This window comes from Arachis ipaensis, chromosome B3 (assembly GCF_059453495.1).
Source record: "Arachis ipaensis isolate K30076 ecotype BB chromosome B3, ASM5945349v1, whole genome shotgun sequence".
Taxonomy (NCBI): Eukaryota; Viridiplantae; Streptophyta; class Magnoliopsida; order Fabales; family Fabaceae; genus Arachis; species Arachis ipaensis.
In genome coordinates, this window is record NC_142438.1 from 12,970,133 (window position 1) to 12,992,849 (window position 22,717).

Genomic DNA, 22,717 nt, shown 5'->3' on the forward strand with positions numbered 1-22,717 from the left:
GAATCTATGCTTGTAAGGAGAGTTCTAAGATGTCTTACAAAAGAGTCAGAAATAAAAGCATTGATAATATCTAAGTAGTGGTCTTGACTCTATGACATATGATGACTTGAGAGAAAATTTACTTGCTTTTGAAAACACTTATTTGAAAAAAGATTCAAAAAGAAAAGGAATAGCCTTTACATCTATTTCTAACCCTCTGGATGATAAATCCAGCGATAACTCCTCTGAAAATGAATTTGTGTTGTTTGCCAAAAAATTCAGAAAAATGGTGAAGCTCAAGGAAAGAAGCAAGGGAATCAGCTCAAGAAAACTAAAGAAAGATATCAGCAAGGTGACATGCTACAACTGCAAAGAGACTGGGCATTTCAAATCCGATTGCCCTAAGTTGAAGAAGGGAGAGAAGCCAAAGAAGGGAAAGAAAAAGGGACTGATGGCTTCCTGGGAGGACTTGGAAAATGACTCAGAGGATGATAAAGAATCAGAAACCAAGTCCCAACCATGTCTCATGGCAGATCATATTGAACAGGTAGTCTTTCATAACCCTGATACTGAAGATCTTCATCTTATGATAGACCACCTTGCTGAAAAAATTAGATGCTTCCTACTTGATAACCAAGATCTTGAACAACAAATCACCATCCTTAAAGCTGAAAATGATTTTCTCAAAGATAAATTAAGGGAGGCTGAAACTGCTGTTGAACTTGTTGAAGAAAACAAGCAGTTAAAAGCTCAACTTAAAAGCTGTGAAAGTGATCATTCTGTGGTTGCATATGTAGATTACTTTAAAAGAAATGAAGAGTTGCTTAAAGAGGTCAATAAGCTTAAAGAAGACTTAGCCAAGTTCACTCAAAGTTCTGAAAATCTAAATCAAATCTTGGCTAGTCAAAAACCTCTTTATGATAAAGCTAGCTTGGGTTTCTTCAAATCTGTTGAGAAACCTTCTTTTGAAAACATTGCTTCATCTTCTAATGATACAAGGTTTCAAAATCCAACAAGCTTTAGCAAAACAGCAACTTCAAGATTTTGTAGACTATGCAACCAGAATGGCCACTTTCCCTTCAATGTTTCTTTAGTGAAAGAATGATTGGTAACAAAGTATGCAAAGTTGTTTTTGACTACAATGGTTTGGGACAAAGAAGATGGTTTAACGTGAAAGGATCCAAGAAGATTTGGATACCTAAGGTCACTTGAGCTCATTTTGTAGGTATGCCTAGCATCCAAGCAGAAGGACCATATGTGGTACATGGACAGCGGATGTTCTAGGCATATGACCGGAAAGGCAACCTTCTTCATTATGCTTGATGAGTATGATGGAGGGTTTGTCACTTTCGGTGATGATGGTAAAGGAAAAATAGTGGCCATTGGAAAAGTTGGTAAAATTTTTTCTTCCTTTATAAATGATGTTCTTCTTGTTGATGGTTTGAAACATAATTTACTAAGTGTTAGCCAATTGTGTGATCTTAGATATGAAGTTATTTTTAGAAAATTGGTATGCTTAGTTATTTGTGAAAAATCTGAGGATATTTTGTTTGAAGCTAAAAGGTGTAACAATGTGTATGGATTGACTCTTGAGGACTTGAAAGATCAAAAAGTGACATGTTTTACCTCTCTTGAATCTGAAAAATGGCTTTGGCATAAGAGATTGGGTCATGCTAGCATGTACCAAATCTCTAAGCTAGTTAAGAAGAACTTGGTTAGAGGAATTCTAAATATTGAATTTGATAAGGTTCTTACTTGTGCTGCTTGTCAATTAGGCAAACAAGTAAAATCCTCTTTTAAACCAAAAGATGGAATTTCAACCAAGAGGCCATTAGATATGCTACACATTGATCTTTTTGGTCCAACAAGAACTCAAAGTTTAGGAGATAAACACTATGGTTTGGTGGTGGTGGATGATTACTCTAGATTCGGTTGGGTACTTTTTCTTGCTCATAAAAATGATGCTTTCCATGCTTTCTCAACCCTTTGAAAAAGAATTCAAAATGAAAAAGATTTAAAAATTGCCCATTTAAGAAGTGATCACGGAAAAGAATTTGAAAACCAAGACTTTGAAAAATTCTGTGATGATTTTGGAATTTCTCATAACTTTTCATGCCCTAGAACCCCTCAACAAAATGGGGTGGTTGAAAGAAGGAATAGAAGCCTTCAAGAGATGACTAGGGCTATGCTATGTGAAAATGAGATTCTAAAATTTCTATGGGCTGAAGCTGTAAATACAACTTGTTACATTTTGAATAGGACCATTATTAGAAAAGGGTTAAAGAAAACCCCTTATGAGCTATGGAAAGGAACCCCTCCTAATCTTAAGTATTTCCATATTTTTGAATGCAAATGCTTTGTACTTAACAATAAAGAAAATCTTAGTAAATTTGATCCAAAATCCTATGAGGGGATGTTTGTTGGATACTCCACCACTAGTAAGGCTTATAGAATTTACCTCAAAGAACATAGAACCATATAGGAATCTATACACGTATCTTTTTGTGATTCTAATTCAATTCCCAGTGTTGTGGTAGATGATTATACAGATTGTGAAGATGCTGTCAACAAGAAAGAAAGTTCCAAATCAGTCCCAATTGAAGAATCTGTCCGTTCAATTTTGTCTCATCAGAATGGAGGAGATATTTCTGTTTTGTTTCCTGAGCCAGTAAGAGAATCTGGAACAGAACAACCCACTGAAGCTCATTCAAGCTCAACATCACTTCGGAAGCCAAGAGAATGGAAGTCCATGAGGGGTTATCCTCATGACTTTATCATTGGTGATCCCTCTCAAGGTGTAACAACAAGATCCTCAACCAAAAGGCAAACCGAACCAAGCAATCTTACTCTCTTGTCACAAATGGAGCCTAATAGTGTGAAGCAAGCTCTTGAAGATCCCTCTTGGGTCAAAGCCATGCAAGAAGAACTCACTCAATTCGACAAGAATGAGGTTTTGACACTAGTACCTCATCTGGATGGTAAGAATGTAACGGGTACTAAGTGGGTTTTCAAAAATAAATTAGGTGAGGATGGAAAGGTTGTTCGTAACAAGGTTAGATTAGTGGCCCAAGGTTACGATCAAGAAGAGGGTATAGATTTTGATGAGTCTTTTGCTCTGGTAGCAAGAATGGAAGCAATTAGGTTGCTTCTTGCCTATGCTGCCCATAAGGGTTTTAAAATGTTTCAAATGGATGTCAAATGTGCTTTCTTTAATGGCTTTATTGATAGAGAAGTGTTTGTGGCACAACCCCCCGGTTTTGAAGATAAAGAATTTCCAAACCATATTTTCAAACTCTCAAAGGCTATTTATGGCCTTAGACAAGCTCCAAGAGCTTGGTATGAAAGGCTTAGTGCCTTCTTGTTGGAAAATCAATTTCAAAGGGATACCACCGATACTACTTTATTTATTAAAGCATCTAATGATGATATTCTCCTAGTTTAAATTTATGTGGATGATATAGTGTTTGGATCGGCCAATGAGTCCTTGTGTGAAGAGTTTGAAAAACTTATAACTAGTGAGTTTGAAATGAGTTTAATGGGAGAGGTAACATTCTTTCTTGGCCTCCGAATTAAACAAACTCCTAGTGGTACTTTTATTCACCAAGGAAAGTATGCTAAAGAATTAATCAAGAAATTTGGCCTAGAAAATTCTAAACCAATGGGAACACCAATGCATCCAAACACTAAACTTGAAAAGGATGATGATGGCAAAGATGTGGATGAAACGCGGTATAGAGGAATATAGGTTCACTCATGTATCTTACCTCCTCTAGACCGGATATTGTTCAAAGTGTGGGTGTATGTTCAAGATTCTAATCTCACCCAAAAGAATCCCATCTTTCGGCCGTTAAACGCATTATTAGATACATTAAGGGAACTAGTGATTACAGCTTATGGTATCCAAAATCTGATAATTTTTGTGCAGTAGAATTTTGTGATGCAGATTATGCGGGAGATCGGTTGGATAGAAGGAGCACATCCGGCATGTGTTGCTTCCTTGGAAGCTCACTCAACATGTGGTCAAGCAAGAAACAAGCTACAGTAGCTCTATCCACAGCCGAAGCTGAATATATTTCTGTCTTCGCATGTTGTTCACAATCAATTTGGTTGAAAACTCAGTTAGAGGATTACAAATTAAAAATCAATAGTATACCCTTGTTTTGTGACAACATGAGTGCTATAAACATCTCAAAAAATCTTGTTTTGCACTCAAGAACCAAGCACATCGAGATCAAATATCATTTTATTAGAGAACATGTGCAAAAGGGTACTATTGATATTCAATTTGTGAAATCCGAAGAACAACTTGCGGATATATTCACTAAGCCTTTATGTGAAGACAGATTCTGCTCTTTGAGAAATAGTTTGGGAATGATAGAGTTAAGTTCTGTTGATAAATTGTGAATTTTTTTATTCTATTTGGTTTTGTCTTGTAGGAAGGCAGGAGACAAATCTTAGGACGTAATGAACGGGCCATGATACAGGAGGAGACTGAACAAACATTAATTATCTTGGGCCCCACCAAATCTCTTTGACCTTACTCTGATCCATTTTTGAGTTCCTTATTTTTTTAATCATTCTTTTGGAAGGTTGTCATGTCAAATCTTGTAGGAAGGAGTTGTTGTCAAATCAAATCTTTATCCTTCCCTCATCCCTTGATTCTAGGAGCTAAACTTTCAGTTTTTAATTTGAAAATCCTTCCTTGGTAATAACCGCGCCTCTTAATGGGTAATAACTTCCTCAATTCTCTTTCCACTCAGCATTAAATGCTTCCATAACCTCCCTCCTCTCACCACTCTCTTCGGCCCCCTTTCATCTTCCCTCTCCCCTCTTCATTTTTCATAACATGAAAAAGAAAGTTGCTCCAAGGAAGAGTAGCCAAACCCCTTTACCAACACATCCCCATCTTCAACTCCTCAAACCCATACACACATTCATATACATTCCACCTCTTCTTCATCCCCCTCACCCTCCTCCAAAAAAATAGAAACTATGAGAAAAAAAGTAATAGCAAAGAAAACTTTATCCAGAAGAAAGCTGGGAAAAGATCAATATCTAATTGAAGAAAAAGAAGAGGAGTCTCACACATCTATACCTCATTCACCTCCAAAGAAAGCAACACCACATGCGTCTGCCCGAAGCTCTCAGAAGACCAAAGGTTACGTGCTACGTAACACAAGGGAACCACCGAATCTGGAATCCCTGGACTTCAAAAATAATACAACAAAAACCATTCACATTTTGATCCAAGAAGATTTAATTCTTGTGCGTCTTATGAGTTTCACAAAGATGTATTGAAGAAACATCACTTGTGTGCTTCACACATAGTGAACCTGGACTCTCTTGCTGCTAAAGGAATCAACTTTATCACTCTTTTTGAGAATATGAAGTGGACTCCCCTGTTCAATATTCAAAAACCTGTATACCCAGCCTTAGTTCAAGAGTTTTGTGCAAACATGAGGCTGATTGATGGTGCAATCCATTCCTATGTGAAGCGGGTTTACATGACTCTGAGTAGAGAAACAATAAGCGCTGTCCTGGGTTATGTTGATGAAGGTCCAGCAGCTTATATGTCAGAAAAATGGGATTCTCAAGTTGGAGTCACATATCAGATTGCTTTATACCAAATCTGTGAAAATCTATGTGATCTGGATGGCACGGTTCCAACTCACAAAGCCCTTAGTCCAGAAAGAGCTTTGCTGCACAGAATAATTACTCACATTCTGACACCACAGAGTGGCTCATAAAATAGAGTAACCATTTCTGATATCTTTGTACTTTTTGCTATTATCACTTCATCTCCTATTTTCTTTGCATATCTCATGGTTAGGCATATGTGGAAATGTGTTAGAAGTAACAAAAAGGCTAATCTTCCCTATGTCATATTTCTTACCTGCATCTTCGAATATTTCAATGTTGATCTAACTAATGAAGATGTAGAGAATAAGGTTTCATCAATTAAGGGAGGAGGAGTTTCAGGTACTATGAAAGGCACTAAAGAAAAACGGTCAATGCCCTCTGAACCATCTGCCAGTGATCTTGAGAGCTGCCCAACCGAGCCGACCAAAGTGGCAGAAGCTATTAAGGAGGTTCTCATTGAGTTTTCTAACATGTCCAAACTGATGGTGCAATCTTACAAGGCCGCTCGGAAGCAAGCATACAAAAATGAAAGAGCTTGGATAAAGTGCCAAGAAAGAGTAGGTCTGATGCTTCAGAATTTCGAAGAAGAGATGGGGGCTGCCGATAAGGATGATGAATCTGGATCTGAGTACAACCTTTCTGATGATTGACTTATTTGTCTCTTGTTGAAATCTGGTTCTGTTTGATTTATTTTGGTACTTTGTAGGTTGTTTGGATACTCTAGACCATGGTTATTTTGTTAAACTCTTAAATATTTTGGTTTTGGTTATATTTGTGTATGTTCCATTGTCATTTTTTTGCAGGTTCCCCTTTGATGATAAAAGGGGGAGGAAAGCTGAAAAATTAAAAAGTTGAAAGAAACAGGGGCTGAAATCTCTTGTGATTAATGATCACCCATGTGCACATACTCCTTGTTCCAATGATTATGATCTGTTTTGTTGAAATGGTTGCTGTATTTGAAATTTAGTTATTTTTGATAATCCCTTTATGTTCTGCTGTATTGATGCCTTATGCTCTATTTTGTTGAAATATTTATTGCATTTGGGATTTAGTTGTGATTTGATAATCCCTTTAAGCTTTGATATGTTGATATATTTCTTATGCTCTGATATGATTCTGTTTAATTGAAAATATTTTTCTTATTATAAACTGATAATTTTTGCTATGATATGATGGCTGGAAAATATTGTTCATTTAATCAAATTATTTAGGAATTATCAACTGTTTCTCATGTACTCTGTACTCAAAGCATTTTTTATTGTTATTGAGCAGAAAATCATTTATATGATAACAAATGGATTGTGTTTATCATTCTGCTTCTGCTCATAAATCAAGCCATTCAACATTTCAAATTTCACATATTGAATACATAGTTGCCTTAAGTTTGATTTTAAAAGGTTACAGGTAAAACTTTTCTTGGTAAAATGGCATATATTTAGGGGGAGCCAAGTAACTATTGGAAAGGGGGAGGAATACTAATCTTCAAAGGGAGTACTTTTTAATCCTTACTCTTTCCATTTCAATTTTTAATAATGTTTGTCATCAAGGGGGAGATTGATGAGTTTGGAAAACTCTAAATTAATTTGATGATGAACAAATATTATTAATTTAATTAATTACAAAATTATTAATTTAAACTTTAATTCATACTTGTTGAATTGATAATTTTGTTGCCTTGCAGGTTATGTATATTGGGCATAAAAGTAAAATTAAAGCCCAAATTGTGCAAAAAATACATTCAGCCTTGTGCAAAATTGTTATATAAATTATGGTTGAATTATTATGCTTGTTGGGTCAGGAAAACCAACTTGAAGCCCAACTTGGTGGTTGGTCCGAAATCAAAAGAAAATGGGGCACAATATTTTCTTTACTCATTTAACTTGATAAAATCCATTTCTTTTAATGCTGCATGCTTCAACGGATCACACTTTTACCTTTGGTGGAATTCAAATTTTTATTAAGTGAAGTTAATGCAGACTTTGGAACCATGAGAGAGAAACAACAATTGATTTGATTGCTATCATTAGTGCTACACGCTACCTAAAGAAAAAAGGGAAATAAATTAATTTTTTTATTTTTCTCATTCAAATCCATTAAAAGTTTTCTCTCTTCTCTCTCTTCTCTCTCATAACTCTCGGTCACTTCACAGAGAAGAAGATGGAAGCTTTTGCAAGATATCAAAGTAAAAAAGAAGAAGCTAGAAGCAACATGGCCATTATGATGATGGCATCAAGAAAAAGAAAATCTGAAATATGGTATGGCTAAGATTTTTACCACAAAAGGTAAGATGTGGTGAAGTAATCTCATGCCTTCCATAACCAAAAATGGTGAAGATCCATTTCGGTTAGAGAAAGAAGATCCTTGGAGGGATGGCTTGTCTCAACTTTTGATCAACCACCACAGGAAGTAGCTACTGTAGCTACGTGGAGGAAGAGGCAGAAGTTAGAGCAAAAGAAGCTGTCATCATCAAGAACTCATCAAGGGCTAGGGATCCTTCTTGGAATGCAAGTCAAGATGGATGGCTCAGATTGGTGAAGCTTGGTGTGAAGGGAAGACACAGAGGTAATTGCATGTTGGGTTTTACATTCGGTTATCTCTCCTCTCTCTCTGGCCGAACCGGTTTTGCTTGAAGAAGAAGAAGATTAGCTCGGTTCAAGAGTTTCAACCTTGGAGGCTTCCCCTTCTATAAATAAGGGAGAACAGCCAATGCTTGAAGTAAGGAGTGAGAGTGCTAAGCACACGGTTCTCATAGCTACCTAAGCTAACAGAAGTTCTTCTCCTTCAATGTTCTTCATGTTGTATTTTTCTGTTTAGTTTTGTCTGTCTTGAGTCTCATAGAAAAAGGCAAACAGTGAAGTTTGTAAGAAAAAGCCATAGAACGAAAAAAGGCAGAGTATACAAAATTAAAAGAAAAAGCCATAGATGTCCTAGAGGTCCTTTGTACATCTGTGTTGTGTTTCATGATTCTGTGGGAATCCCCTTGCAAGTTGGGTTAGCACTTAGCAGTTGAAAGCTTGGCAGTGACCAAGTCAAGTTCAGGATTGGGGATTAGATTCTGGACTTGTCCCGGATAGGAAGGGTAGTTCATAGGGAGAATTGGTGTATGTAATCATGATGATTATAGTGAAATTCCATCATTGTTGTGATGGAGACTGGATGTAGGCTGCATTGCACTTAGCAGCTGAACTAGGATACATCTTGGTGTGATTTTCTCTCTCTTCTACTCCATTTCTGTTTTTCGCTGTGTAGGAGACAAATCTGAAAAATATCTCTTGGCTGGTTACGAGACAAAAAGAAAAAGTCTTTTGACTAGGCACGAGACAAAAATAAGAAATATCTCCTAAGTGTTCTGTAAGGACAGCAAGTGTTATCAAGCGAAAAAGGGGCTAAAATTCAACCCCTCCCCCTTCTCTTAGCCACTGATAAACCATTAATGATTAATAATATTATTATGACTTTCGTAATATGGATGTTTATTATATTTAATGAGTTGTTTATAAAAATTAATAAATTAATTCTTGGAGTTATAAATTTATTGTATTATTTTTAACGATAAAATATAATAAATATAGGGATATCGATTCAATGTCTTTATAGTTTATAAATTTGGTTAGACACTATTAATTTTTAATTAATGTCTTTGTATATTTTATTTTTTATTGATTTAAAAATAATAGTTGAGTTGAGAAAAATTGAGTGATTGATTTTAAAATTTTGTCAAAAAAATAATATTACTGACATAATATTTATAAGAATAGAAAAATATCTTAAAAATAATATGAATAAAATTTATCCTTTTACTTTATATATTAAAAATAGATGTCATTGTAATCAATAAGTATAATTTTTATTCTTAGAAAAGTTATCTGAACCAGGATTTGGATTCGCATGTTTATTGGATGTAAATATCATATCATTCACTTCACTGTCTTTTATTTTTGTTTCATTTTTTTAATTAAATTATAATAGTATTTAGTAATAATCTTTTATCATTTCTGTCCATAATATATAACCAAATTTATTTATCAAACAATCTCTCTACATGCTAACATATTAGTGATGTGAATATATAAATAAGTGAACGATAAACATGAGATCGCATATGAGCCAGAGATCATCGTGGTAATGCATTTTGGACATGCGGCGAAATAGCGAGTCATGGATGAGTTAGACTTGATTTCAAAACAAATTTATTTTTATTTTTATTTTTGGCTCCGTAAAAAAAATGTTTTCTATTTTCATTTTTGTCCCCAACGTTTTGGATAAGTTCTATTTATGTCCCTAACGTTTATAAAAGTGATTTAATGTTATCCTACTATCAATTATATTAACAAATAAGATTATATTTTTCAATTATTCTCACTTGGATGCATTCATTTTCAATTAGGTCTCACTTGGATGTGTTCGATTTTAATATTATACCCACTATTTTGTTTAGATTTAATTATATATTTATATCACTAGAAAAGTGAATTATGTAAATATTGTAGGAATTAGTTTCAACTTTTGATGAGCTATTTTTTGGAGTGGATCATCAATTCTATCCCAGACATTTGTATTCTAACTTCAAGAAGAGATTTTTAAAACTCAAATTTGTAATTAACGGCAGGATAACATTGAATCACTTTTATAAACGTTAGGGATACAAATAGGACGATTTAAACGTTAGGGACACAAATAGAATTTACCCCAAACGTTGGGGACAAAAACGATACTTTACTCTATTTTTACGTAATGTTTTATTTGCTGAATGTATTGGTCTCACCACTATTTTCACATTATGATTCATACTGATACTATTTTCACATTATGATTCATCTCCTGGAAGTATTGACCCTTCACCATTATTTTAAAACAATATTCCATCTGAATTATCTACTGTATATATTTCTTCCAGTTATTTTTTAAATCATTTTATCATTCTATTTTTATTATTAAATTTATATTTAACATTGTGTGTGGCACGAAATCTTAATTTTAATTTTATTTTTTTCACATATAATTTTATTTTTATATAATTTGCTATTATTTTTATAGTTAGTTATAGCAAGTTCTTGACTCCAATAAAAGAGAAGAAAATCTAATATAATTAAAAAATAAAAAATAAAAAACAACAACAAAATATACATTGACACACATTTCACATTTATTTTTTATTTTTACCTACCATATCAAACAACAAACACTAACTATACAATAATTTCTTTGGCATTGCCATCAAAATTATTATGAATTAAAATTTTATTACTATTCACCACATATAAGATCAGAATACCGTTATGGATAAAGGTAAAGTAGAAGAACCAATTTCTAATGATATTACGTGAAAAGAACTAATTGCTTAAAGAATGGAACTAATAAGAGAACAAATAGAAAATAAATTATCTAAACGATTGTAATTTTAGTGATTAGATTAGGTAAAATACATTCAATATTAAAAAGTATTTGTTATCATTGTTGTTTTAATATCTATCTTCTTATGTAAAAAAAATATATTTTTTGAGTTATTTATCCGAGCGTTATAATTTTAAAATAAATAATTTTTTAACTAAAAATTCAAATACAAAATAACTTATTTATAAGTTACTATTAATAAAAGTTTTTATACTTTAAACTCTTTTTTTCAAAAGAGTTTGATGGTTTCAGTGGCTAAGAGAAGGGGGGTTGAATCTTAGACCCCTTTTTTTTGTTGCTAACACTTGCTGAACTCAGAGGAGACTTTTCTGTTTTAGCTCGTCCCTAGGCACGAGACTTTTTGTTTTGTCTCGTCACTTGCCACGAGACTTTTTGTTTTGTCTCGTCACTTGGCACGAGATATTTTAGTTTTTGCTCCTGTGCAGTAGAAAACAGAAATGGAGTAGGAGAGAAGAAAGATTACATCCAGATATATCCTGGTTCAGCTGCTAAGTGCAGTGCAGCCTACATCCAGTCTCCATCACAAACATGATGGAATTTCACTATAATCAACTTGATTACAAACTGTAAAGTGCTAACCCAACTTACAAGGGGATTCCCACAGAATCATGAAACACAACATAGATGAACAAAGAAACTCTAAGACATCTATGACTTTTTTTCTTTTAATTTTGCACTCTCTGTCTTTTTCCGCTCTATGGCTTTTTCATACAAACCTCACTGTTTGCCTTTTTTTCCATGAGACTCAAGACATGACAAAATTAAACAGAAAAATACAAAACAGAATACATTTGAAGGAGAAGAGAAAAATTGTTAGCTCAGGTAGCTTTGAGAACTCTGTGCCTTGCACTCTCAAATTTTCTCCTTGCTTCAAACAGTGGCTGTTCTCTCTTTTTATAGAAGAGGGAAGCCTCCACTATTGAAGCCCAAAACCGAACCAACTTCTTCCTCCTTCAACAAACAGAACCGGTTCGGCCACATAGAGAGAGAAGAGATAACCATGTAAAACCCAACATGCAATTACCTCTGGACCTTTCTTGATCATCACCCTTCATCAATCCGAGCTCTCCATCATTGGCTTGCTCTCCAAGATGGATTTCTGGCCCTTGATGCTTCATGATGATAATGACTTCATCTGCTTCAATCTCTGCCTCAACCATCACTTCGCCACTCTAGCTACTCCCTGTGGTGGTTAAACAGAATCAAAGACAAGGCATGCTTCAAGAATCTCCCATGCTGGCCGAATCTTCAACGTCCATTTTTGAGCATAAAAGGCTCAAGATACATCACCAAATCTAACCAAATATGGTGAATATCTCAGCCACAGCTCATTTTTATTTTAGTATGTTTTCTTGCCATCATTAGCTTGATGGTCTTGATGCATGCAACTCCTTCTTTTTCTTTGTTGATGAGCACGGCGTCCATGGTTTACTGGACAAGGACCGAAGAAGAAACAAGAAAGAGATGAGAGAAAGAAAAGAATCCTAAGAAAAGCAATACAAAGTGGTAAAACTAATTAATTGAGAATAGCTTGCTTTTACTTCCCTAGCTTAGAGTGGCGTGTTTGTCATAATAGCCATCAATCAACTCAGCTGAATTTTTCTCTCTCATATTCCCCATGCATTAATTAACAATGTAATAGATTTTGAAATCCATTACATGGTTAAAGGCTTGGTTCCGTTGGAAGCACTTTGCTTTCATTTTTCCTTGTTTTCGGACCAAGATTGAAACCATTTATCACTAATAGAATTTGGGCTTGTATCATTGAATTTTAAAACTGGCCCGTTTGGTTAACATTTGCTTTCCTGATGAAATTGGGATCAAGCAATGAACGCATAGGAAGGCTTTCTTTGGGCTTATAGTAACCAAATTTTCTGGCCCAACTGATAAAACCGTTTCAGCCACAAATCACACAACAAGAATTACATGTGGCTGAAATTTAGTTTATTGGGCTTGGAATCTCTCTTTTTATTTCGGCCCAATTATAAAACATGCAACATAAAATTATTAAGTAACATATGTTAGTTGAAAATCAAATTAATAATTCAGTAATTATCTTAATAATATTTAGTCATCACAAATATTAATTTAGAGTTTTCCAAACTCATCAGAATTTATTTAAGTGGGTCAATGCATTATTGCTCAATGCTATAAAATCTTTTCCATCCCTCAAAACATTGTTTTGAGATAGATTGAATCCCTCCCACATGGGGTCTTCCTTCAAGTTTAACTTTACTCTCCATAGCTTATTGTGACAAACTCATACCTCAAAAAGATTGGAGGTTGGATACTCTTGAGTCCCTTCATGGATTTGAACTTGAGGGTGGATGCATGATTGAGTCAAGTAATATTGTTTCTTCCTACTAATGCAATGTCAGTAATATTGTTTATTTGGCAAAATTTTAAAATCAACCACTCAATTCTTACCAAATCAATTATTATTTTTAAATTAGCAAAAAAATAAAATATACAAATAAAAACTAAAAAAATATAATACAATAAAGAGTAAATAGCCATTTCTAACTATAAAAGATTTAAACGTCGACAAAACTAACCATAAAAAATTAAAATTAAAGTTATACCAATGTAAGATAAATTTTGTTCGATAAAAATGACCAATTATTAAATTTTTATTCATAATTTCATAAATACCCCTATCCTTTCTTCTTCCTTTCTCATCTTCCTTCCAAAACCCCCACCAAAATTTTCCATCCCATCATTTCTACTCCTTTACTCTCACTTCTAAAAAAAAAATTATTCAACTTCTGCAACTCCAACACATTCTTCATCCTTTTCTATGCCATTTCACAACTTAACCCTTAATTTGTTCTTTTAGGATTTTATTCTATTATCCCTCAGCCCTGAGTATCAACAATGACAAAAATCACTTTTTGACAACCCCCCACCCAGATTCAAACCAAACACTATCCTATGCAGGTCACAACATTTATCTCCAAAAAATCACACCCCATTATCTATCTTTTCCTCTTTCACCTATGCCTTCTAAGATTTTCGAAGACAAACATGGAGAAACAGAACCACCCTACCCTAAACCTTTTGCCGCCGTCGACCCTCCATTCCCAAATTTAGTGACCATGAAGAACGCCTTCCCATGAAACGCAACGTTCACTCTTCGCGTTCGTCCTTCTACTCGTCTTTGTCGTCACCCTTACCTCATGCACCATGTTTTGCCGCCCCCTCCTCTCCATCGAGCGCGAGACGCGCGTCGTCTTGATCCACGCGCCCCTCCTCCTTTGCAGCTCAACGCCACGCTGCTCCGCCATGTTGCCATCGAGATCGGCGAGGACAAGGCTAAGTAGGAGATCCAGCAGCTCCTCGATGGTAACTTCGGCAGCGAGGCTCACCATCGAACCTTTATCTTGTGGCGGCGGATCATCCATCACCATGACGCTAGCGCCGGAGATAGATCCTCCTCCCGAACCACCATTTCGGCGACGCTCCGTTCCCTGATGTTCTATTGTTACTGGGTGGATCTCCGTAAGGTCGTAAACAATTGGGCGAGGAAGAATCGATTCGAACCAAATATCATGGATGAGCTGATTCGGTTGGTGAAAATTCTGATTGACAAGAAAAACGGTATCTTGGGTGAGAATTTATGAAAATACGATTCTTGTGTGATTGTGGGAACAGAGGAGTAAATCTAGTGAGATGGTGGGTTTTACGGTGGAGGTGGTGGTGGTGGTTATGGAAGAAAGATGAGAAAGGAAGAAGAAAGGATAGGGGTATTTATGAAATTATGAATAAAAATTTAATAATTAGTTATTTTTGTCGAACGAAATTTATCTTACATGGGTATAACTTTAGTTTTAATTTTTCATGGTTAGTTTTGTCAGCGTTTAAATCTTTTATGGTTAAAAATGGCTATTTACTCTACAATAAATTTGTAATCAACAAATACATTGAATTCATATTCCTATATTTATTATATCTTACCGTTATAAACAATAAAATAAATTTATAACCGCAACAATTAATTTATTAATTTTTATAAATAACCCACTAAAGGTAATAAACATCTATATTACAAATGTCATAATAATATTATTAGTCATAATAAATTTTACGTTATAAGTATTCAAATTCCAAACCATTTAAACTACTTATATAAGTCTCTTATCACTATTCCTTCACATAACATCAAATTTAGCACAAAAAATTTGTTTTCGAATTATACATCTCAAACTTACTCAATAGAGCATCATTCTTTCAGAGCAGAACGATTAGAAATCAAATAACTATCCAAGATCTAATGGCCATGCAATGAGAATCTGATGATCAAGTATGACAAAAAAAAAATCACAACATGCATTATACATTCATACTTACTCAAATACCATATACCTAATGATAACATAAATTAAATATTAGAATAGGAAAAGATCTTCACAATTTTAGCAACTATAAACAAAATTCATGACAAATTAGGATGGAACTATGTTAAATGTAAAAAGTGTCAGAAGAAAGCATATAAAAAAAAAACAATTATGCAACTACATTTGTAGCACATGTAATCAAACACTACAATATCCAACAATAAGGTAATTCTATATACTTTTCATAATTTCATCTATCAAATTATTAGTTACTAACTCAATACTTATTTTAGGTTCAGAATTCAATTAAAGGTTTCAGATCAAAGTGTTACAACAACTTTTGTACTATTTGATAGCGAAGCAAAAAACTTATTGGACACAACTGCTTCAAATCTAATGACATTCCAAAAAAAAATGACATTGAAGCACCACCTTATCAAGAGATTAAGGAGAAAGAAAACCATACAAATTCAAGACACATCTTTGGAAGAAGAACATACATACAAAGATGGAACAAATAACACAATAGAAATTGCATCAAACTCAACAATTCATAAAGAACATGCCTTTACAAGAATCTAGGACAGAAAGAAGAAAGTAGTAACTCTAACAACCAACAAAAAAAAGAGGACGAACGCCATATAAGATGACTAAGTCCATCAACTAAAACAAATACAAAAATCAAACCACCAAATAAAAATATCACTTTGTACAATTTCAACATCCAAATCTTTTATATTACAAATTATTTTAAATAAAACACCTTTTAAATTTAACTTCAATTTACACATATTTAACTTATTTCTATAAAACATAGCAATTTTTAATATTTATTATATACTATCGTTAATTTACCCTCCCGGGCGAGCATAATATCACAATATGATTTGCTCGCATGTAAACATAGTATAATGAGGTGGTGATCATCGTGGCACATGTAACAATGTAGGTTGACAACTTAGTAGTGGTTGTACTAATAGTTAAATGGTGTTTGCTACGGTACGAAGATAAATTTATACGTACCGATACGTTTAAAATATAGACAAATAATAACAATCCACGTGGAATTTATTTTCCATATCAACATTTAATTTTTATTTTTTTAAATATATATTATATCACCACTTTTATTAATACACCCCTTTAATTAAACAAAAATAAAAAAAAATATTTTTTATTTAATTTTATAAAAAATCTTAAACATTCTTCTTTTATTTGATTAGACAAAAATATCCTTTTAAATTAACGAAATTTTAGAATTCAATTAATCCTAATTTTATAGTTTCAAATAATTTAAACAACAAGTCACCAAAAAAAATAATTTAAACAACAAAATAAAAACATATTAAAAAAATAAAAAATCAAAATTTCTTCATCTTCTCCAATTTCTCTAATCATTCGTGCCCCTTCTAAGCAAAACATATCAAAGAAACAAAAAATCAATCGTTCTTCATCTTCTCCAATTACCCCTCTAAAGCAAAATAATGAAAATCCCAAACCAAAACCCTAGATTCTTCCCCGCTCCATAATCTGCTCTGACTTCTTTCTCATTGCGACTATCGAGTGCTTTCTCGTACAGCTTGAAGAACTGATTTAAGTTGGTTGAAGCATTTACATACCCATCAAAGTATGAGTTCATGCCATCGCTTTGGTTGTTACCCATCATGGACATCAATAGATCCTTTGATTTTAATCACTCCCAGATGTGATGCAAGACAAGTAGGAATCTTCACTGGGTGTTCCATTCTTCGTGGCGGATGTGGATCCTAGCAAAAAACAACAAATACACTTAAAAAGATTTGCCAGCAAAACAACAAAGTTATACAAACCGAAGCTTGAACATGAGAACTCAAAATAATATCACTTTGGCATGAACTCATACTCTGATGGGTATGTAAATGTTTCAATCAACTTAAATCAGTTCTTCAAGCTGTACGAGAAAGCACTCGATAGTCGCAATGAGAAAGAAGTTAGAGCAGATTAAAGAATCTAGGGTTTTGGTTTGGGATTTTCACTATTTTGCTTTAGAGGGTTAATTGGAGAAGATGAAAAATTATTGATTTTTTGTTTTTTTGATATGTTTTGTTTAGAGGGGACACGAATGATTAGAGAAATTAGAGAAGATAAAAAATTTTTGATTTTTTGTTTTTTTAATATGTTTTTGTTTTGTTGTTTAAATTATTTAAAACTATAAAATTAGGATTAATTGAATTCTAAAATTTCGTTAATTTAAAAGGATATTTTTGTCTAATCAAATAAAAGAAGAATGTTTAAGACTTTTTATAAAATTAAATAAAAAATATTTTTTATTTTTGTTTAATTAAAGGGGTGTATTAGTAAAAGTAGTGATATAATATATATTTAAAAAAACAAAAATTAAATGTTGATATGGAAAATAAATTCCACGTGGATTGTTATTATTTGTCTATATTTTAAACGTATCGATACGTATAAATTTATCATCGTACCATAGCAAACACCTAGTTAAATTACCGCATATTGCACGTCTCGCTCCTTGATAATCAAATGGTTGTCCTGACATTTGAGAAGTTCTAAATTATTGTTTTAAATTTGAATTAGAAAAATGCTTTTAGCAAACTAATGACATGTGACATGTTTCATTGCAGCAATTAGTCAACGTGAGAAGAGTCATCCACTGCCTTCACGTTAGTTCTTTCTCTCGATCTGCAGTTTCACTGTTCTTTTTACAATACTCTAAACACAAAAAAGATATCCAGCTTTAGCAGTTTCAAGTTTGAGGGATGATGGGTAGAGCCTTACTATCTTCTTTCCTTTCTGATTTGGTAGACAACATAAAACGTATCATCACCTCTCAAACTAAAGCTAGTATGGTGACACCACTGCAAATGGTCATGTCAACATTGTTAGCCCTTGATGCTGTGGTTGATTCTGCAGAAGAGAAGCAGTTTAGAGGAGGAAGAAGTGCACAAGTAGTGAAGAAGTGGTTAAATAAAGTACAAGATGCTTTATACCAAGTGGATGAACTGCTGCTGCAGATTTTGACCCCCATCAGTTCTACTCCAGATCTGCATCAGCTGCCGAAGGAATTCAAGGATCAAATCCTTGATACCCTCCCGAACTTAGAATCTCTGGTGCAACAGATTGATATCCTTGGCTTAACTTTTGAGCCTGCTATGAAGAGATGGATGAAATCCAGCGGAGGTTTGTATTCAACTTCTGCTGTGTTGGATAAGTATCCGAAAGATGATATCTTTGTAAGAAATGCAGAAGTGGAGTCTATTTTGGATTACCTGTTATCAACTAGTACTGAAAGTAAACAACATATCAAGGTGATTAACATAGTGGGATTAGCTGGGGTAGGTAAGACTGCCTTGGCTAATGTTCTCTTCTCCAACCACAAGGTGACGGATTCTTTTGAAATAATAGCTAAAATCTTTGTGTCCAACACAGCCACTAGCTTGATGGTTAAGGATATTCTCCAGCCAGGCTTTGGAAATTTTTATGGTGACCATGATTTGCACAAGTTATGTGAGATATTGGAGTCAAGATGTCGTGGGAAGAAATGTCTATTGGTGTTGGATGACATCATCATTGAGGATAGATTACAGGACTGGAGGAAGCTGATTGCTTCCTTTGAAACTGGAGCAGCAAGAGGGAGTGCCATAATCCATACATCCATTCCTCATCGTGATCCAATGCTATTCAAATATATGGTAGATGAGATTCATACTGTGCATCTGGATTTGCTGTCAATAGAGGATTGGTTGTCAATCTTTATGGGGAATGCTTCTAGGCAGAGAAACAACGTTGATGAACTCCCGAAAGAACTATCAGCAGTTGGAGAAAAAATCGTCAACAAATTGGGAGCTCTTCCCTTGGCTGCAAAAATGACGGGGAGCCTTTTGCAAGATAAGCTGGATTTGAATCCTGAATGGGATAAGATATTGAGTGAATTTCTGGATGATGTGAATCTTCTTTCCATTGCTTTGGATACAGCTGATGGTGATGTGAATCTCCCCATTCCTTCATTTCTAGTGTTGTGCTATCTCGATCTCCCCGCACCGGTTAAACGGTGCTTTGCATATTTGTCACTATTTCCAAAGTCTTACCACTTCAGGCAGGAGGAGCTGATCTGCCAGTGGATGGCTCATGGCTTTCTGAAATATAATGAATCTGGTAGAAGCATGGAAGATGTTGGGGATGAATATTTCGGTTATCTAATAAAAAGGTCTTTCTTGCAACCTGCCTTTGGTTATCATGATACATTTATGATGCATGATCATGTTCATTACTTGGCAATTTACGTGTCTGAAGAATCATACAAGCACCATTTGTGTTATGATGGAAGGATAAAGGATTTTGCACTAGAATCTATTCTCAAACATGGAAGATCTTTGAGAACAATTATGCCAGTACATTTGGGATTTGAACGGGAAAGAAGTGAGTTCGACCCCGATCTGTGGGAGCGTGTGATTACGAAGTTGAGTAAGCATGTCTTTCAGGCCTTATCTTTATCACACTATAAGATCACTAGCTTGCCTGCTTCAATAGGAGGATTGACACATCTTTGCTATCTTAATGTTTCTTGCACTGACTTAAAGGAGATCCCAGATTCCATCTGTGACCTGATTAATTTGCAGACACTTTTACTGATTGGCTGCCGTTCCCTCACATCATTGCCCGACAGACTATGTAATTTGGTAAAGTTGCGTCGCCTTGATTTCCATGGAAGCAGCTTATGAAGGATGCCTCCAGATATTCACAATTTGACAAGTCTCCGGGTATTGACACACTTCATTGTTTCCGAGACCGGGCCAAGACTCGGACATTTAGCTGGACTCTCCAATCTCCAACGTCTGGATATTTCAAACTTGCAAAACGTGGGACATTCTAAGGATGCTTCAGATGCCAAACTGAGAGAGAAGAAGGGCCTTGCTGTTCTTCGGCTTTCATGGGACCATTATCTCAGTCGGAAAGGGAATGAAATGGAAGTGCTCGAGAATCTAGAACCACACCAAGACTTGAAAATCTTAGTAGTTGATTCTTATCACGGTTCAAGATTCCCGAAATGGTTGGGGGACCCATCTTACTCGTCTCTACAGAATCTGCATCTCTATGACTGTGAAAACTGCGACTCATTGCCGACACTGGGACTGCTGCCGACTCTTAGGGAGCTCTCTATTGGAGGGTTCACAAAAGTAAGTTCTGTAGGCCCTGAGTTCTACGGGGAGATGACTGCTTCGCAGAAGCCGTTTCAATCTTTAAAGGTTTTACAGTTTATGCATATGCCTGAATGGAAAGAATGGAACATAGTCCAAGGTATCGAGTTCCCACATCTGGTTAATCTTTGTATAATTGGGTGTCCCAAGCTAGTGGGAGATTTGCCTAAGCAACTTCCTTCTTTAAACAAGTTGGAGATCATTGAATGTACTCGCCTTGTGGCTCCGTGTCTGAATGTTCCCAATACTTGTGAAGTGATTCTACACAAAAGCCATGTAACCGTAATTAGAAAAAGCCACCTAGATACAGATACAGTTTCACAAATCACACCAAAACCCAACAACTCTGGTTTTCGAGGCAGATCCGTATTAAACAGATCTCTTCTTGGTTTTTCTTCAGATACAGCAAGCTCCCCAGAGCCAAAAGAGACTTCCTCAGTCATGCATAGTCATCAAGTTGATGCTAAACCAGACTCAAAATCTTCAATGGCTAAAGCTGATATTCCAATCACCACTCAAGCAGCTGTCATTCCTTCCACAACAGCTCCTTTGTCCAATGAAGAAGCAGGTGAAGTACTAAACGTTTCAACTGTATCACAATTGAAGTCATTGCCGCCCAGGCTGCACACCCTGAAAATTGAAGGGTGCGAGTCCTTGGAGGCCATACCCAACGATATACTAGCAAGATTAACTGCTCTTAAGGAGTTGTATATCATCAATTGTGGTTCTCTTACATCCCTCCCTTCCCTTGGTTCTGTCACAGCACTTTACATACGTAACTGCAGAAGATTGCAAAATCTGTCATCTTCTGAATCAGGAAAGCAGCTTGCCTTTCTCCACCATTTGTCCATTGGGAGTAATTGTGATTCTCTCGCTACTTTGCCCTTGAACCTCTTCTGGCAACTCAAAACTCTCTGCATATGGGATTGCCCCAATCTTCAATCTTTCCATTTAAGTGGAGAGGCTAGATGTGATCTTACATCTCTCGAGTCACTGGAGATTAGAGATTGCCCAAGGTTGAAATCTTTCCCAGAGAAAGGGCTGCATGCTCCAAGTCTAGTATCTCTTTTACTTTCCAATTGCGAGTCTCTTGAAAAACTGCCCAATGCTATGGACTCTCTTACATCTCTCAAGTCATTATTTTTACATAGATGTCCACGGGTTGAATCTTTCCCACCTGGGGGTTTGTCTTCAAGTTTAGTTTTTCTCTCAATAGCATCTTGTGAAAAACTTTGGCCAAGAAAGGATTGGGGGCTAAATAATCTCAAATATCTCAGTAGATTTGAGCTCGAAGGTGGATGCATCGGCATGGAGTCATTTCCAGAGGAGAACTTGCTTCCTTTCAATCTTGATTCTCTGTCTCTAAGTACGCTGAAGCATCTCAAAAAGCTGGACAACAAGGGGTTTCAACACTTGAATTCTCTTCGGTCACTTGAAATCCGTTGCTGTGAAATGCTTCAATCCTTGTTTGATGAAGGGTTCCCTTCTTCCCTGGAGCATCTTTGTGTCCAAGAATGTTCCTTGTTGACTCCAAGACTTAAATCCTTGAGTGGGGCCGAATTGCACAAGATGGCTCATATCCAACACATCCAAATTGATGGCCAAATACTCTACTGAGGTCGGAAGCACCTACTAGCCGATACAGCAAAAATAGACAAAATGTTTATGTAATCTGTATCTGCTTAGATAAGCATATGTTGATTCAAAAAGTGCCTATGTTGATCTAATAATAATGAGACAGCTTTAACTATATGTTCTGTTTCTTGTCTTGGCTATATGTTCATTTGAGGTTAAGACATTAGGAGTTTGGTAGTTGGTGGATATCCCATAGACATTGCTGATGTAGGAGGCCCATAGTTGGACCCAATCTTTTCATATCAATGCAATTTCTTATCTTAGTGCAAAAAAAAGTATTAGTTAAATCAGTATACTTTGTGATGCACTATTTTCTGATTTTTTTTTTCTTTTTTATTAGTCTTTGTTATATATGTTTAAAGGCTTCAGAAGATATTTTCAGAACTAAAAGTCTAAAACTTAACTTTATATATTGTCTTAGATCTCATAAATAAGTTTGAATCAGAACCTAAATTTTATACTTAAAATCTAAATCTGAATGAAACTTTTTCGCGACTTACAAGTCTTGAAATC

At 35.0% G+C, this 22,717-nt stretch overlaps 2 protein-coding genes across 2 annotated transcripts; both read left to right on the forward strand.

Moving 5' to 3' along the window:
• Positions 1–17,986: 17,986 nt before the first annotated feature.
• Positions 17,987–20,063, forward strand: LOC107629659 (disease resistance protein RGA2-like). The gene is made up of 2 exons (XM_088508257.1): positions 17,987–19,835; positions 19,952–20,063. Exons 1-2 carry the CDS (start codon positions 18,131–18,133, stop codon positions 19,972–19,974), a joined length of 1,728 nt encoding a protein of 575 aa, XP_088364383.1. The 5' UTR covers positions 17,987–18,130; the 3' UTR covers positions 19,975–20,063.
• Positions 20,064–20,095: 32 nt separating this feature from the next.
• Positions 20,096–22,186, forward strand: LOC110269966 (putative disease resistance protein At3g14460). The gene has a single exon (XM_021118176.2). It carries the CDS (start codon positions 20,096–20,098, stop codon positions 22,184–22,186), a length of 2,091 nt encoding a protein of 696 aa, XP_020973835.1.
• Positions 22,187–22,717: the final 531 nt, after the last annotated feature.